The sequence below is a fragment of the Gambusia affinis genome, linkage group LG02 (genome assembly GCF_019740435.1).
Source record: "Gambusia affinis linkage group LG02, SWU_Gaff_1.0, whole genome shotgun sequence".
NCBI lineage: Eukaryota > Metazoa > Chordata > Actinopteri > Cyprinodontiformes > Poeciliidae > Gambusia > Gambusia affinis.
The window spans coordinates 19637417-19656840 of NC_057869.1; the positions used below are offsets into that span (position 1 = coordinate 19637417).

At 38.9% G+C, this 19424-nt stretch overlaps 1 protein-coding gene across 1 annotated transcript; it reads right to left on the reverse strand.

The window, feature by feature from the left end:
* Positions 1 to 473: 473 nt before the first annotated feature.
* Positions 474 to 19168, reverse strand: cmtm4 (CKLF-like MARVEL transmembrane domain containing 4). Its single transcript, XM_044101218.1, has 4 exons — positions 18484 to 19168; positions 9585 to 9761; positions 3083 to 3181; positions 474 to 2796 (listed from the first exon to the last, which is right to left on the reverse strand). The coding sequence occupies exons 1-4, from the start codon at positions 18667 to 18669 to the stop codon at positions 2632 to 2634; spliced, it is 627 nt and encodes a 208-aa protein (XP_043957153.1). The 5' UTR covers positions 18670 to 19168; the 3' UTR covers positions 474 to 2631.
* Between the last annotated feature and the right edge of the window lie 256 nt (positions 19169 to 19424).

Sequence of the window (19424 nt, forward strand, 5' to 3'; positions counted from 1 at the left end):
CAATTTGACATTAAAGGCCTTTATAGTAGCAAAATGTTTCCAAAAAACAACATTTTGTTGATCATGAGTGATTTGTGAAAGCATTAGAAATGGTAAAGCATCCAAAGGGGTGAAAACTTTTCATGTGCACTGTGTGTACAGTACATGTGTACATACACACAGCAGATCAGCTGATCTGCTACTTCTGCCTTTTAGAGCCTAAAAGTCAGAAGTTGCAGATCAGCTGAAACATCACCCATGTGAGTAATTGAGTTTCTTAGACGTTTTGTTTCTTGTACACACTTTGTTAAAATGTCTGTGTCTCTCTAAAGTCAGAGCTATTGAGAAAACAGTGAGATACACTAGAGTGCCTTTTGTGACTGTTTTGTGTGATATAAACTGCACTACAGCTCTGATGATGGAAAATATTGGGTTTTAATACTGACTGATGCTTGAAAGATATTGGAAGATTTCTACCAAACTTGCTTTTAACATGTTTCATGTCAAGATTATAGATATTAAAAGCTTTTAATGAGTTTCAACTGATTTCTGTACTCTTAAGATGTGAGGAAAATATTTTTTTTTCAGTAATAGCATAGTTTTATTGCTTTCACAAACTGTTGAATATCAAATCTTTTGTCTGTAATGTTATTGTTTTTAGGCAAACTTTCTGAATAAAAGGTTCTCTTTCAATATTTGCCGCTTTATTTAGGCCACCAATGAAAAGGGATGCTTCCAACGTTTTCAATACAAATATCCAACCTGTACATGAATGGCCCTGGCATGAGCCTTTACCAGAACCACACCAAATGAAAATAAAAAAAAGAAGTGCAAAAGAATCCAGAAACAATCAGAAATCTTTTTTGTTTTATCCTGCAGATTCTTAATAAAATAATCTAGCACAATGTTGTACACTGGAAGAGAGGATGAGCTGTAATCAGGCTGTTTTTAATATACAAATAGATGGCAGGCTTCATAACCAAAAAGCATAACGCACTAGTTTAACTTTGTTGTTGTAAATGAGCTAATAGCGTAACTCGAATGTAAATTTACTAATGAAGGCTACAAACATAAATAGCAACATGATTGTCTGTGATGCAAGTACTTCAGTCACAAAACTATACCAATAGTAAATAATTATGTTAATTAAACCGATAAAATATCATTAAACATTCATATTGCCATTTCGGCTTTTACGTTAAACTAATTTCGGACTGTCACATACCATCCTTGTCCGTCCTTCGAGATCCTGGACAAATCATAGGCATGTCACAGATTTCCGTCCCTCTCACCGCCTGCATTTAGTTGTCTTGGTGTCGTAAAAAGGAGACGCAGTTCAGATGCAAACCAGGAGGTGGAGCCATTGAGTCATTTTGGAAACTAAACCTTACAGAAGTGTAGTCCAATTGCGGTGCAGCTTCATTTAAAAAAAATAAAAATGAAAAATAATAATAATGCTTCCTTCATCCTCAAAAGCAGAGATGATGCTACTTTTCCAGACACATCTTCATTATTACCAGAGAAACACTGGCCAGAACAACAACAACAACAACAAAAATAACATTAAAGGATTGTTAACTCTACTTTGTGCTCTGTATGCTTTAACTTTCCAACAGACACAACAAGGAGAGACACAGCATTCAGGTCGAGGCACCCTGCAATTAAATTTAGATGATTTCTGAATATCACACAGGGGGAAAAAACTGTTTCCGTACCTGAGATCTACCTTACAGCCCGGGGAGACTGATCCACATCACATAGTAAGGTTTGGATTCACTTTGTGGCCTGGATATGTCAAAGTTTCTTCACTGATTGATTCAGTTTTAGAAAAACAAAAATGATAATTAAATATTTTGGACCAGAGGTTGCTGGGAATACATGGGTTTAAAAAAAGATAATTATGATGCACTTTCATAGCAAAACACTAAAAGGTAAGCTAATGTCAATTTCAAGCTAATCTTAGCTTGAAATCTAAGATTAGAAAAACATTTTTGGTTGTCTAAGCACAAAGTTAAAACAGATTCTCTTTCTGTTAATATTAAAGTTTTTAAGTTAAACGTTTCCAGTCATTCATAAAATGTGACCTCACAGTGTTTCCAAGTTAAGAATCCCCCCCCCACTGTCACTGTGTGACTCCTGGCAGCAAAATGTTTTACCGATTTCAGGTTACAATTTCAAAAGGCGATTATAAAGTCTGCCAAAACAAAACAAAAAAAAACAGTCATACATCATCAGATATTATGTTCAACAACCAGTCTTTTCACAGGAAGAAGCAAAAGGCTGCAGGATGGAACAATAAAGGGACGACTGCAGCTGAAAGAGCTGCTTGTCCGTGGAGCCCTGGTCCACAGGCATATTTCTACCACTTATCACTCACTGCCTTCAGTCACAGTGAAAGACAAAACTTGCAAAAGTCACCAGTGTCTTCCAAGACACGGAAGTGGTTCACGTCTTAAGTTCTGGTCCAGCTTTTCCTGTGAAACTGTTTCATTTGAGAAGGAACCTCAATGACTGCATGGCCCATCTCTGGCTGTTAAATGAAGCTTTATTAGGGATCAGAACTGCAGAGGTTCAAATCCCAACTACGCTCAAAGGGGCCAGAGTCGCGTCCATCTCTTGTCAGCTGCCGGTGCGTAGTTTATCTACAAGCTCTCATGCAAGCTCGGGTCGAGCCTCCATTTCTCCACGAGATGCCGTGCGCGCTCGCATGTACTCGCTGGTCTGAGCGGCCCCCTGACACCCGTTGCCACGGCGCCACCTCCGTACCGCCAGGAAGGTGTTTAGGCCGAACACACCTGTCACCAGGAAGCCGAAGACCTGCATTCAAGTGGAAACAGGAAACAGGAGAACAATGTCTGAAATTGAATGGGAAACCAAATAACTACGTGATTAAAGACTTTTAAATTGGCCTCTGCTGACCTTTCAACAAGCTAACACTGTAAAACCTGCAGCTAAGATAATCCTTAATAATATAATGACTTTCTAAGGTCAGAGCTCATGTTTCTGCAACATAGCTGTTTATTCAAAAACTGAATGACTTTTACTTTTTAGCCTTTAGTGAGTGCAGCTTTACAACTGAAGGTGTGTTAATCCGAGAACTTACTACTGCTGCTTTTTCAGCTCCTGTGTCGTGGTTGATGCAGACCAGAAGAAGGGACGAGAGAAAGAAGAAAAAGGTGCTGGCAGCAGTGTTAACCAGGTCCTGAAGGAAGACACACAGACAGCAACCTCTATTAGTACTGATCTAAAGGATTTCTTTCACAAATGTAGAAACAAAACACCACCAGTAAATTAAAACATTTACGTTTTTCATCTAAGGTCCAGAGTGCTTTTCTAATTTTTTTGAACAAAGCGCTGCTTTCCTTCATAAAAGGCAGAGCTGATGATAATAAATCCAGACCAACTGGATAAACAGAGGTCAAAGGTGAGTTTTCAGTGTCTGTGTTTATGTTGAATGCTCGCCCCAAAATGAAATAATGTCTGTAATAAAGAAATAGGAGTTAAATTTTAAGATGTTCACATCAGTTTTTTTTTGTAACCATGACTGACGAAGTGCATTTTTAAATTTTGTTTCTCTTATGCTTTTCATCATCAGTTCTCTTCTTTTCATTCCTGTTGGCTATTTTCAAAGATCCTTCACCATTACTGTCCGGCATGATCAGTCTGAACTCTGGTTAGACAGACAGACAATGTTGTTCTTCATTTATCAAACTTTCAGTCTTCCAACCAAGCAAACTGCTTCCTGGTGTCTAACGATGGCCATGAAAACAAAAGGAGCAGGAGGTGAGAGCAGAACACAGCTAAAACATCAAACCACCTAACATCTCAACTAACATACACACTCTCTTTGCACACATACTCCACTCCCCACCCCTGTTTTCTTTACATAAAAGGGAAATTAACAGACACACTCCTGTTTCATGTCCTCCTCCGCTGTTTTCAGCCAGGAAAGGGTTAATAGTGAAACACTTGGGTTCCCGGATCTCGTGATCAGATGCATGATCAAAATCATTACAGACGTGGTCTCTCATGTGACACAAGGCTTAAACAATGGCAAGGTCCCACACAGTGACTGGACTCTGCTGTACATGAGCGCATGAACCTGCAGCTGAAACACACAGCTCAGAAAGACAAAAAAAAAAAAAAAGAAAACCGGTTTATGCTCCACTGATCAGCTGTTTAATCAGTAGTCGCTTTTTCCCCACATGCAAAGTGGGACAGTAGATGAGCAACAGAGTTATAATGCAGACCTTTGACCAAAGAAGGCCCAACATGAATGTCGACACAGCAGGTCTTTCAAACAGCACACACTCCCATCTATCTACTGGATCTATAATCAGCTACTTCTGATTAGATGAGAAGTAGCTTCCTAAATATCCCCCTTCCAGTCACCCTGCTTTTCATCTGCTGGAAAATTTGATCACACTTTAAATTATTTGAGGTTCAGTTTTGGTGTATTTATTTTATGACTGGCCGATGTGCCAATTGAAAAGCCCTTTTCAATCAGTTCAGCTCAAGCGGCACAAGGAAAGCCTGTTTCATAAATGTTCTGAGATAAACAAAGATTAACTTTACGATCCTTTTTCAGAGCATTTTACAATTATTAGCTCGGCTCACTCATCGGTTAGAATGATTTATTTTACCTAATAAAGTCGGCGAAGCCAACAATGTCAGCAGGTGCAGCATATTGATTTCCATGTAATTTGTGAAATATGAAAGCTGAAGAGCGCTGTTGACCTTTGCATGAAAAATGCTTCGTTTTTTCCACTTGTTTTCTTTTTGCTAGATTTCAATAGTTAATAAAAACTTTAAGTTTTTTTAAATCCCATAGATAAGCAGGCTTAATTAGCCTTTAATTAACAAAAATTGATTAAAAATCAAATTTATATAGCTTTTGAAGGGTTTTTTTTGTTTTGACACAAAACACATTTAAATTAATTTAATTTACATTTTATGTGACCAAATCGGCAACATGATTTTAAAGGAAACTGGGACACAGTTTTCAACATTTTTTGCACACCCATTTTCTATGATTCTATTAATAAGTTCTGGTAAAAAATTTATTACCTTCAGCAGTCACAAACCTTCATCTGAGTTCATCAGAGGGTAAAATAATATTAGTACAAATACAGATGATCCGTGAACGCCTCAGCACCCCGACTGAGCCTGAGCTGATTGGCAGAAGTTCTCTAGACGGGTTAAATTGATAGAGATGTGCCAGTTTAATATAACCTAAAGTAAAAGAAAATGAAAAAGTTCAGGCTGTATGACTATTTTTTAAGGTGGTTTTGATAAACTGAGCCTTAAATAATATCCAAGACATGGACATCATGATACTTTGGAATAATCAAGATTTTTCCCAGAAATGTAGTTTCTGTACCAGCTGAAAGAGTTTGTAAAATTATAACATGATGACCTGCTGGCTAAAGGTTGACTATCAGTCTGTCTCTGCAAAGTCAGCCTAACAAATCTTTTTTGAGTTTGTGGGATACACCCGGCTTAGGTACAAAATAAGGAACTGTTCTTTTTTCTTTTCTTTCCTGCAAGCCTTGTTAGCAGCTCCCTGTCATCGTATGTGGCTGGTGAGCGCTCAGGTTTGAAAGTGGAAATACTCGCTGGAGTGTAACTATGGAAACCCTAACGGCAGCAGCAGCAGAGCGCTGCTTATGAAATCCATTCTCCTGACAGGTTCTGCAAGCCTCACAGGGCCAAGCAGCCTTGTGCAGGAATAAAATGATGAAGGCAGGTTGTTTTTTTTCCCCCTGTGTCTTATGTCTGCCTGGGTGGTGGACTTTAGCTGTCAAACCCAAGAACGCCTTTATTGGATTCCACTTCAACTTAAGTAAATAAGACATGAGAAAAGTGGTCTCTGGGCTGGTCTGCTGACAGATTAACAACTGATGTTATAAATAACTATAAACCTTCACCGAGTGTTTATTTAATGGGAACTTTCAAACAAAGAAAAATAACCATCTGACTGGATCTTGGACATTGGGATAACAGACTGATAACAATGAAATCCAAACACAGCATTTTTATTACAGTTTATATAAAATTAAATAAAACATTTGTTAAATTTAATACAGATTGGGTTGTTTTTTTTGTGTTTTTTTTACAGTTCTTCTCACTGAGCATCTTGATATCCTACAATGTAAGCACATTTTACATTTTAAACTTTTCAGCTGAATGGTGTCCAAACATTATTTAGGGTGGCTTCCCCTTGTGTACAGAGGTTGTACATTGTCATTTCATACCACTGCTTCAGCAGCTGGTGTATTACTCTGGTCTGTTATTTTTCATAACATTCTGGACATGAAACATTCACCTCAGATTCTACAAATCAATTAAACAATGAATATTAAAATAGGCCTCTGTTCCCGGATTGTGGTAGCTATTTGGCTGCTTCTTTCAGACCTGATTTCAGAATCTATAACACGTTTTATTCTCTGTTAAAGATTGGATAAATCTGCAATAACTTTAGTTTCTTGAAAACGCAGTTTGTTATCTGCGACATCACTTCCAATGTTTGATCTGGTATCTGTATTAGAGCCAGTGTAGAAATCATAGGATCAGATTCACTCATTTATGAGGGTCAAAAGTTCATTAAGATATATATATATAATTTTTAAATTTAGCATTTGTTAATTTGCTTTTTTTCCTATTAGTAACTCCAAACAGAACTATCAATTAGATGGACAAAAACACAAGTTTCATCTGGCAAATCAATGATAAGAATGTTACAAAGATAAAAATCAAGGAAAGTCTAGTATGTCACAGAAATTCAGAATTTAGTTAATTCTGAATTAAAATTAAAATAACTGAACATTCAATTTTGTATAAATTTTGTTTTCGTGCTAATCCAGACATGGGGACAGGACAACTGAGGGGCAAAGGATTCTGGAAAATTTCAGGAAAATTTCAGTGAGAATTTAAGGGAGTTTTGGAAATAATAAAAATAAGAAACTTTCTATGTGAACTGCGAAAAATGGGTGTAATTTTATCCTGTTCTAATAGATTTCCTAAATATTGTTTTGTCTCGGGCAGATATAAATGTGACATATATAAATTAAAGTTTAATACCATTAAATATTTACCCTGGAGTATAATCAAAACTTTCTTCACTTTAGGTAGCCCCAGGCTTGTGCGCTGCATTCAAAAATGTGACTCAGTAATCCAGGGTTTGACAAATCATCTCATGGCCTTAATACCAACATGGTATGCACCGTGCTGGGTGCATGTGATTGCAAAGATTTACTCAAACTTGTTTATTTCCATACATTTTTGCAAATTTCCATAAATTCCCAGTACCTCCTAAAGAAACTTTTCAACTTTCAGAATTTCTGAGATTATGACTAGATTAATTCAAACTCAAGGATTAATTTGTCGTTTTGATGTGAAATAATTATAAAATGACCAATAACAGTAGCGACTCATTCTGAAAGACACTGGTCTTGACCCTAAACAACTTCTAAAACCATTGTGGCACGACCATCGGTCTGAAACGTCCAAAGTTCGGTCATGCATTCATTTTGATTAGATGCTGCCTGTTCTCAGAACAAACAACCAGATTATGTTGGACAAACAACCAAACTATCCAAACTGCTGCTCTCTTTCTAAAAAGAGACCTCCCCTTCTCTGTGTCCCCCCCTTTTTGCTCTAATTGTGTCTGATTCCTCTAGAGTTGTCCTATTTCTTTAAAGAATCTCTTTGTGTGACACTTTTTTTTGACAATGAACTGAAAAAACCCCCCAACCAAACAAATAAAGTAGGGGGTCTGAATTGAAGAGCTAGATCCTCAGCTCTTAACATAATCACTGGTAATGATCAAATGACTTCACAGGAAAGTCCCGAGATACAATTAATTTCCTTGTGGAAGGAGTCAGAGTCAGTCAAGGCCCGCCCTGTTGGCTGACAAATTTGTCACAAGAGACGAATTGAAACAATAAAATCCCACAGCACAATTAAAACCCTCGACCAAACCATGCACCAGTTCAGCACCACACGAGACTACTGTCAGAGTAGTTGGGAAAACAGGGGAGCAAAGCAGGAGGGATAATTGTTGTTTAAGTCTGTGAAATGTGCATTCGTAGTGAAATTCCCAGAGGCCTAATGTGACTGAGGCAGCTTTGAACTTTGCAGACATTCTCAGCATGAGGTTGAGCCCACATTCAGCAGTGCAGCTGAGCTTTCTGGGATCGCGTGACATAACACTTTGGAGTAGCAGCAGAACTTGGGGAAAGCACCTACAACAATGAAAAAGCAACAACACGTTTTCTTCCCCTCACTTTTCCTAAATAATAATGCAGCCACAAGTCAGCCCACTTCAGAGTAAAGTATTTGAAGTTGCGCAGTTTGAGACACAATTCATGTAGTTTTCATATTTATAACCTATTTTTTCCCTTTTTGATCAGGAAAAAAACCCCACAAAACAATAATTTCATTTAAACAAGGCACAGAGAATGAAAAGTGAAAAGTCTCAACATGAGGATTTTAGATCATGTGCGCTGCAGTGGTCAAACATGTTGGGTAGAAATTCTTAAATCAGCGCTTTTTAATTCACTGTGGCCTCCCAAAAGTCTGTAAAAGAGCTTTGGTGCACTGCTTCCAAAAGAGCTGAAGCCAAAGCCCACCTTCTCTTCATGTTTGAGGTGGAACACTACACGAGAAAAACCATGAAGGAATCTGATACCTGTGGTTGGGTTTGGACATCTGACTTCACTGCATTGCCACAATATTCACTGTAAGCTGTGTGACCCCTGGAAATATTGTTGGAGACAGTTTTGCAACACGGCCAGGATCTGCAGGAGAACACCAACCAGCTTATTTGCTCACAGCTGACAAAGCAAGTCGTCAAACTGCAGGCTCTCTGGACCTGCAGTAGTGCAGTTTCTACTGTGAAAATACTTCAAAATTCTTATTTCCTTTAGGTTTGTCAGAAGAGGTCAGAAGATTACATTTTCTTAATATTTGTAGCCTTGCCTTTGGACTGTATGGGTGAAACGTCTTGCATATCTTCCCATGAGCTATGAGACCAAAACAAAAAAAACAAACAAAAGTGCCATTTTATAACATAATCAAGTAACTGTTGTAAAAATGCAATAAATCAAATATGACTTAAAATAAATTTTACTTCTTAATTTGGCGTCTTGAAATTGGGCCTCTGTCTCTTTAAAAACTCCTGTCCTTTCTGAAACTCCACCTTGAGGAAGTCATCACAACAGCACTCCTCTATTAACCCTTCAGCAGCATTTTTACCAGCACTCAGAAGTAGCTCCTACAATGAGCTCAGCAAATGTGCAGTTCCACCAGGTGTTTGCTAATTGCTGCTGGCTAGTCTGAAGGAGCTGAGTGGGGCAGTTGAGGGTATGGGTGCTCTATGAGGCAGAAGCTTGAATGATAGGACACTTCAGCTCCAAAGAGGATTCGCGTCACGGGAGACTAAAGGATATGCCATTTTGAACACAATATATGTATCACCACTTACAGAAAATAGCCTTGCTGCTTCTTTAAACATAAACCTGACATATATATACCGTAAGACCAATAGAGCTACCTTAATAGTCAGAACCCATCAGACTGGTGCGTACTCCCACCTCGGTACGTACCGTCAGGTTCCAGTTGACCTGAGGAACCTTGATGTGGAGATTGAGACAGAATATCAGGAGAAGGACTCCTGTCACCACGAAGGCACTGCAGCTGACAAACTCAAATAAGTAGACCCCTCCACAGGGAGAACACATCATGATGGTCTCTATGCAGATAAAACTGATGAGTGACAGGACCTGCAGAGAACGGAAGAACAGAAAGTAAAGGACAAGGTTAAGGTTTGAGGGGGGGAGAAAAAACCATCCTGGGCGTGCAGTGATGGATAATGTTTGTGGTATTAAAACGCTATGAAAAATTTGCATAAAACTAATAATAATGTATGTTTACCATCTGATCTGATCATCTGTTCAACGTGGATTGAGATCCATGCTGAACAAATGTTTGGAATAGAAAGACAAAACTCCATCAACCTTTAGTAAAGAGATTATTTGTGGTTATGCTGGTCTAAAGCATGAAGGTCACTTTATGTTCAACATTTGATGGGACTGTGCTGGAATCCCAAACTTGCGAGTCCTATGAATAGACTAAAATGACCATGAGCTTTTCTCATGAGAGCTGCTACTGGCAGCCTGGGACGACGCCTGACTGCAGCCAATTTCCATTAACAAACCACAAAATGGGAAAGAAATTCTGCTCTTTAGGAGTTTCTGTGCCGTCCAGAGCCCCAAAAGACACACAGATTACAGATTAGCTTTAACATACAGGAAAACCAAGAGACATTACGGCCGCAAAGGAAGATGTATATTTTGGACCTAAAACAGCTAAGTGTATGCTAGCTTAGCTAGCATACACTGAAATCCTATTAAATCTATGTGACAACAGTTCATTTGGATTATCTTTACTTATTTATAAATTTATCATATTTGGACAGTATTACATGGTTGATGTGTTTTACCAAACACCATTTTTCCACTAGAAGTGCCCACATTTTTTAAAGAAGTATTTGACAGCCGTTACATGCATCTGTGTGACAAATGCTTGGTAGGCTTTCCAGGGAAAAGCATTTCTGTCTTTCCATCAAACTGTGAACAGGTCCTTGCGAGCATGGTGTCATAAACATCTTGAAAAATCTGAAGGTTTCTTATAAAAATCTGACACCTTGTGACAGAAAACAGAAAATAGGAAATGGATCATTGTTGGGTCGTCTAGCTGGATAATGATTGAAAAAAACCAAAAAAAAAAACAAACACACATAAAAAAATACATGACCAAAACAAGACAAGAATATTTCAGTCACAAAATCAAAGACTTTGTTCTACGCCCACCTTTGCCTTCAGACCTTCACCTTGTTGAGTGAGCTGATGAAAAGCGAGAATGAGAGGAGTACAGGCTGTCCAAAGGAAAATGAACAAAGAGTCCTCTCTTTATGTTACAACCTTTTTACAGGAGAAAATAAATGCTCTCCTGTTGGCAAAGGGAACGATGGACAGTATTAGCAGTAGGGATGCAGATGATTACCACATTTTGATAAAAGAAAAAGGTCTATATTTTTCTCCTTCTGAATAAAAGTAATATGAGTTATAGGTTGATTTGTGTGTGTGTGTGTGTGGGCTTGTGTGTGTGTGTGTGTTTATTTCTAATACCTTGTGGGGACCAACTGGGGACCAGGCTTCGGTCCCCACAAGGAGAAACGCTGTTTTTGGGTCAGGGGTCAGACTTAGGACTAAGGTGTTAATTGAGTTTTGGTTAGGGTTAGGGTTAGGTATGTAATGGTTAGGGTAAAGGTAAGGGTTGGGGTAAGACTTAGGCTGCAGAAATGAATGGAAGTCAATGGAAAGTCCCCGCAAAGATAGCTGCGCAAACATGTGTGTGAGATTCTGCTACGGCTGCAAATGATTCATTTAACCTAAGTTGTACATGTCAATAAATTGTGAAAGATTTCTCTTGTTATTTGCTGGGGTTACTAATACAAGATATGCAAGTAAATGTTTCTCTTTGGAAGTGTTGTAGAAAATACATTTTAGTAAATAACTGGCTTAGGGGAAATTATAAAATATCACATGACTGAGCTTGACATTTCTATACAGACCGAAATCATGGACAGAGACTCAAGCAAAATTGATCAGTTATGGTAGTTTTGATCCATTAGTTGGTGTCCCTGCTAGTTTTGTAAATGTGTAAATGTGAAATATGTGGCCCTAAAAAGATGTGTTCCATCCTAAAAAAAAGCCTTCAGCATCAGATAATAGATTAATGAGTGATAATATGGATGATGACTTTATGGTTTAATGTATGGTCAAAACGAAACTAATGAACCTTCAAACTACAGAAAAGACAGTATGTATAAATAAGATATTGGTACTGACAACCCGGCAGCAACCTTAGGATTGACTGAGCACAATTAACATTCAGACTTGTAACGAGCTGTGCTGAAGAGCAGCATATCTACAGGAAACCTCTTCCTGTTTGCCACAGAGCAGGCACAACGGGGAAATTGCACAGATGGGAGATTAGGAATGTGGACAGCTTATCTTTTTCAATTTATGATTGAAATAAGAAAAGCAAAAAAACCTGAGATGGATGTGTGGGGGAAACAGGACACTAAAAAATTGATTGGTCCTCACTTTTTACTAACTAAGGTGGTACCAATAGCAAGAAAGGCTACTTTCTATTAACAATTCATAAATTTAAAAATTGGAACTGAAGTTGACATGCAGTTCAATTTGCTTGAAAACTGTGAAATACCCATTTAGTTTAACTGTGAAAAGCAATTGGAAATTCACACACCAGCCAGTCCATTCAGGCCTAATTAACAGACTGTCTATGTGAAGTGACCATGCTGCTCTCTGACACGATGACATCCCGGGCAGTGAGCCACACAACCAATCATTGACTGTCCCCGCCTGTTTATATCACCCAGGCTTAAAAAGACAGACTTGGATTATACACGGTCGAAGAAGAAATTGTTTCATCGCTGTTTCTTGGAAAGACTGTTTCCGAGATTTCAAAACTGGGACTTTAATTTATTGAATATCACAGTTTTTAAAAGATGACACTAACAAAATCTTTCCTTTTTCTGAAGCAACTGTATATTAAACCAATAAAAAGAAAAAGGAAAAAAATATATAATTTGCCCATCGGTGCAAAAAAGTGAAAAACATTCTCAGCCAACAATTGTGAGAATAAAGGGCTTCTTAAGCACATCTGTTCGGGCCTGAAGTTGTGTGTGAAGTTGGACGGCAATCCGTCTGTGACTGCAGCATAAGTACAGGCAAAGAAAAGTGGAGAGCTGCTTGAGCCGAGAGATGATGTCATGTCTCAAGAGGAAAGCATATTGCTTCCACAAGGTCTCTGTGTAGCAGGTGTCAGGCGATCACAGGAGAGGTGGAGGAGGTGTACAAGGACCATGCTAAATTATATTAGAATGATTTTCGTATCGACCTTCACTGATATGCGGCTTCCTTTCATCATGTATAAACGCATGATTATCCACACCAGCTGTCTCCTTCTTGCCTCCTGTACTTGAAGGCATGTATTAATCTGTAGGATTAAACACACTAGTTGTGTATGTAGACGCATTGGATGCTGATCCCCTTGTTACACACCATCTGTGATGAAGAGCTCTTACTCTGCAGGCTAAGCTACGTTATAGGCTGCACCTCGATGGGCTGGGATGATGTTCTTCAGCTGTTATTGAAGATACGAAAGCTGGTAAATTCAGTGTGTTTCAGTGCATATTTCCTGTCTTAATGGAATATATCAACCTCTGAAAATAAAATGTTCACCAAAAGATAGCTAGAGAAATATCTTTGAATTATAGTTTTTTTTACATCCACAGAAAAGAGCCTTTGTGGAAATATAATCTCAGACAATATTTTCAGTGGTGTCTGTTTTGCCAGGAGGGTTCCAGCTCAGTGGGAGCACTGTCAGGCTCTGAGGGGTTTCGGTTTCTTAACAGTGCGTGTAGGGACACGTGGAGAATATTGGCTTGTTGACCCAGTCACAGCACAAAGACAAAGACAAGCCTGCTGCCATGCCAGTCACACCCTGATCAGATTACATCAGTCAGCCCGGGTCAGGTTCAGTCCATGTATTCATTTAGGAAGACCAGAGAGGTCGAGGGGATTGTTGAGCATCTTGGTGCAGATGCATTTCAATTGCTCCAGACTAGCATGATGACATGTTGATTAGTTTAGCTGTTTGAGCATCAACCTAGACAACCAGTGCCATTAGTGCAGTGGCAGTTTCTAGTATGAGTTCTGTGGCTCATCACCCTGGGTGGCTTGGCCAGGGGGCGCCACAAATGCTGCCAGTTGCTTCCTGAATTAGTTTTCTGTTGCTTATTTGCATGTGCAGTACATGGAGAGAAATGATTGCTATCATCATCGTTTCAGTGAAGTAGTCCAAACTTTAACATCCTTTGAGGGTTTAAACCTGAACTGGACCATTCTATATCAAACATAGATCCTTTTAAATAGTCAAATTCTGGGAGGAATAGTAACTTGGGGGACAATGAAGGAACTTCCCCAGGGACCCACTGATGCAAGTACCACCACTGCTTTCATATATGGTATTATGTTAGGTTAAAACGGGGCCTAGCTAATGTCATAATGAGGTAATGTTATTAATGTGCTGCTGATGCTATTCAATTGAGACGTTTTTACTACTGGAATATGAAGTTTAAAAGTCTGTTTACTGTAGACCTGCAGTCCATGCTGCAGTTTCACAACCGGATATGCAAATACACACAAATGCTCTCTGGTCGGCTTCATAAAGCAGCATCTACATTAAATGCAGGTTTGGTCAGTGAAACCTCGGTGAAAGGAAAAATGCTAAATTATTAGTAAATCTTTCTGAATGCTCATTGAGCATTCCAAGATACTCTTTCGTTTTGCTAGTTATGTTAGCAGAGTCAGTTCCTGCATGAACGTAATTATGGCTGCTCACATTATTTCCTGTTTGTCTCTGTACCAAGAAATTTTCAGAAAATGTAAGAGTCCAGTCGATATGGACTAATAGGCTGCAGTGAAATACAACTAGATGTACACTCGGGGTATTTAGCATTCAGTAAATATTGTATAAAACACTGAAGCAGTACTATGAATGTAGGTTTGAAAGATTTAGCATAACATTGCAAAGGTACAATAGTCACAACAGGAAAATATCACTAAGGCAGGTTTTTCTACTGACTCAACATTAATTAATCTAACAAAGTACTATAAACAAGTGATAGCAAGAGTTTTCTGTGGTGTCTGTAGTCACAATTACACAGCATTACTACAAGTTTTGCACAAAAGAAAAATAATTATTCTGGTGTTGTGTGTTATGAGGAAAAGGCTTTAATTTGCAAACACTGAAACTCCCTCTGCATTGCAATAGTTACATTTATTTGATTAATTTCAAAAACTGATTTGTTTATTTGATTATTTATTTTATAACTCCTTGTGTAAAAGGTCTTAGTCTAACACACATTTACTTGAAACAAGTCACTAGGAAGTAGCCACTAAAATGGGGGGAGGGCAAGATTTTCCATCACACTCTTTTCTCAGTGTAAAAGGTTTAAAAACTAGACGAGTTTATGATTCATAATGCAGATTCATAATTCATATTCTGCAATGCCTAGTAAAGATATACTTTTCATTTTGTTCTGTGGGGATGGTAATGACTTCTTCTTGTAACTGTATAACGTTTACCTATTTACAAATGACAGCCATTTCCTGCTGAAGGATCTCTTTCCAAAGCACAGTCCTGCAGTTCATTACATGCAGCCAGCTCTGCATTGTTTGATATGAGCTCTGACATGGTCATCATGCAGCCTTGGACTTGCTCACAGAGAATTGAAATTACAGGTCAATGGCGCTATTAGTGCTTGGCTAGAAGTCAGTAAGGCTCCTCGGAGATACTGAGTGCAATCTTGAAAGACTTTCATTGGTCCTCTCTTTGTCGGTGGAGGATAAATATGACCACCTCAGCTGGAAAAATCATTATCGCAGAGGAACAAACCACTGACACAAACAAAGACAAAAGTGCAGCAGGAGGATACGCACTACAACCTTAAAAGGCATTCACAACCCCAGAATTTTGTCACATTATGTCACATTACAAGCTTAAATATATTTTATTTTTCCTCATAAAGCAATAGTGGAAGAAAAGCAGTTCATTATTTTCAATAATTTTGGGGGTTTTTTTACATATAAAAGTGGGTTTCAGCTCCTTTTACTCTGATACCCCTGAATAAAACTTAATATCCAGTGAAACAGCCTGTTCACAGGACAAGTACTAATCCTGCACTCCATAAGTCTGTCTTTTATGAAAGAATAGCAAGACTGTTGACTTGTTAAAAGAATACCAAAAGATTCCCCTTCCACAGCTCGCCAAAAGCTACGTGGGGGCAAAGAAAACATATGACAGATTAATCTCGTGTGAATAAAAAAGAACTTTTTGGCCGGCATGAAAAAACACGATGTTGTGGAAACATCCTTACAACACCAAGCCCACCATGAAACATGATCATCAAAATGCTGTGAGAATTGTGAAGCTGGGTACAGTATAAGGGAAGACAAATGGGGCTAAAAAAAAAAAAGGTGCAATCCAGCAAGAAAACATGCTAGATGCCAGAAAGACAAATGCCATCAGCATATAGCCAGGGCTTCCACGGAATGGTTTATATCAGAGTATATTCATGCGTTAGAATTTCCTAGTCAAAGTCCAGTCACTAACCCTGCTAACCCTGAGATTTTGGACATGACATTTGATGGTTTCCATCTGACAACAGTTGAGCTATTATGAAAGGAAGAACAGGCCAAACATTCATTCATTAGATGTGCAACGATAGTCAGGACACCACGAGCTGTAACCGCAACAAAAGATGGTTCAATTAGAGGACTCTATATTGTTGCAATTCTCACAACATATTTGTAAAACTTATTTTTATTTGTCTTCACAGTAAACCATTCTCTTGGGTTGGCCACAGAAAAATCCAAGCTTTTGTTTGTATTAAGACAAAATGTAAAATATTCCCATAGGGATGAAAACTTTTGAACTGTAGGACAATAGGTAAGTTTAATGGCATCTACCTAAAAGTATTTAGGGAATTATAGATACAGCAGGTAAAGGTATTCAAGCTAGAACGTGCACCTTTACATCGTTTTGGGAGCAGATTTTAATTCTAAAACGGACATTCTGCACTTTCGTATCAAGATTACCCAACTTTAAGCATAGACAAATATACTCCTAATCTTTATCTCATTTATAGATAAAAACAAAACAAAAACCTTCATAGATTATGCTGGGTTTTTTGGATATGTTTACAGACCAACACAGTGAGCGTTTAATGAACAGGAATAAAAGTCTGAATTTTCACTACTAAACCTATTGTATCTCATCAACGTAAAATTGGCTTGTGGAGAATAATAGGCTACGAAATACAGCAGATCTTTTCAATTGCATTAAAATTGCTTTGGCAATTACAATTCAATATATTGTGCAGTTCTTAATGAGCCAAATGCATTTACAAATGTTAGAAGGGTAACTAATCACAGTGATGAGACTCTCTTAATTAAATCCCTCTTTTACCAAATCCAGACAAGGCACAAAGTTTGTATCTTATAATAATGAAGGACTGGACATCAGTGTAGGCTTATGCTGCTAAATAATTATTATGGTTGCCTTTCAGAGCATGAGTTTTTATTGACATTATTTCTGGCATGCAAAAAATAATAAAAAAATCCATAGCTCTTCCTAAGTCCTGCTTGCCTTGTAAGAGAGGATGTTTGCTGCTCACATATATTAGGCACAATTCAGGGCATTACGTAATAACTATGCATCCAAGCACGACGCTGTTTATATTCATGAAAAACAATATCGCTGTTTGTCTGGTATTGCAGTCCATTAACACTTACGCATTTCTAGCAAAACAAAATAAACTGCTGTCTTGTGCTGCAGCTGAGTCAAAATCAGGTAGTATTTGAGCGTGAATCTACTTAGCAAACTCCAAACTTCTCCCACACTGATGACAGATGGCTTCCTATACTACCTTTCCCACCTGCACAAAGGTAAACATCGCTGCTGTGTGCAACAGCTGAGACTTTCTGTAATCCTCTCGCACACTCCAGCCAGCAAGCTGCCAGAGAATTTAAGCATTTTGTTTGGTTTTTTTGTTGTTATTTTTTTTTATTTATTTATTTATTTTTTTTGTTTTACTGCAAGCCAACCTCTAAAAGTGAACAAAGACAGCTGCACCAACCGTTTTGTTATTTAGGTCACTTGTTTTGTATGTAAAAACTGACTGAGGTAATTACTACTCCATGTTTCCTGTTTTGGACACACAACACTTTATGTGCGCAAGTGTGTGCTGTTTGGAATTGAAGAAGAGAAATGGTCAGGCCTTAATAGATATTTCCTCCACTACTGAGTTTTATCAGATCTTTTGGGAGAACTCGTTTTACTTTGTTGCTTTACTCTGATCAAAGTTCAGACGTTTGGTTACAGCATACTGGTCTACAAAAGGATTTCTGGTGACACTAACAAACAGTTTCCCCACCAAATGTTGCCAAACTAAGTCCAGCTGTACATTGAGGGAAAACCTAACATTATAAGCCTAACATAGATACGGGGAAATTGTTAAGAGTGGAATGTAGCTCCATGATGCTGCAAAGTGACCTCTGCTTCTTCATGGATTGGTGATCCTGATGTGGGTAACTACTTCTGCGTGCTCTTGTTATTCCACAAATTCTTCTGGCAATAAGCTTTGAGATGATCGCATGTGTAAGATAAATAATTCCTAAGAGAGGTGACGAGGAAGCATTGCATTCTTTCAGTAATACTTAAAAAAAATTCCTATAAAGCTGATTGTTTCATCCAACTTCAGTGCGTTATTGGCTTATGTTGTGCGTCATAGTTTGATATATTCAGATACACATCTGTGAGCGGTGCAGCTCAATGTTTGCTTGAACTCACCACTTCCACCGCCTTCAAAATCCCGAAGTAGGACATGAGGTACTCCATGTCGCACCTCATCGCCCCCAAAACGTTGCGCGAAAGGACGGGCTCCGTGGTGGGCTGGTACGGGCTGCTGGCCCCGGAGATCATGGACGTGTTGGAGGCCTCGCCGTCAAAGCCCTCGGTCTCCTCCGTGGTCCTCATTGTGATATCGGGAGAGGCTGGACCCTTAGCAGCAGAACTGTTTACTCACAGCATAAAAGGGGGGGAAACGGGCGACGGTGACAGCACGCCAGGCGTTTACGTTGCGGCACAGGCTATGTGGCGAAGAAGAGACTTTGTTTCATGCAGGCTAGAGGTGGACGGAGAGAACAAACCAGAAGGTCCGCTTATCATTGCCTCATCCTGAGGTAGATGCTCTGGAACACGACGCGCAGGAAAAGCAAGCTGCAGCGTTTCCTCCTTCTGGCTGAGAGAGCCGCACTTATTCCTTGGGTCACTAGTTCGAGTCCCAGTGTTCGTTTAGACCGTGCGAGGTTGGTTATTATTCAGGTTACACTTAATGTACCACCTATAAGCGAGAAAAAACATCCGATAAATTTGGTGCTGAAGAATGCTAAGAAATCCCGGTTGCCTTCCTAACTAACTCAATTACAGAGGCGCGCAGTGATTTGGTCGCCGCTTTGCTCGCTATGGATGGAAAGCCAGCTTGTCCCCGCCCCTCTGAAAATCTGCACATTCTTGAGTAGGCTCAGTGCCCGTTTTATTCCCAAACAGCCTGTAAAACCATTTCAGTCTGAATCACGTCGAAGGAGCCGAGTATAGCTTCAGACTATTATCTCTCTACTAAACTATCAGTTTGATTCTGGAATCTTTTGCCCCCAGTTCTTTGTCCTTTGAACTCTTTGTAACTCCCAGTTTAATGGCAGTTTCTATAAGGCCTACTAAGCAAAGAGTAG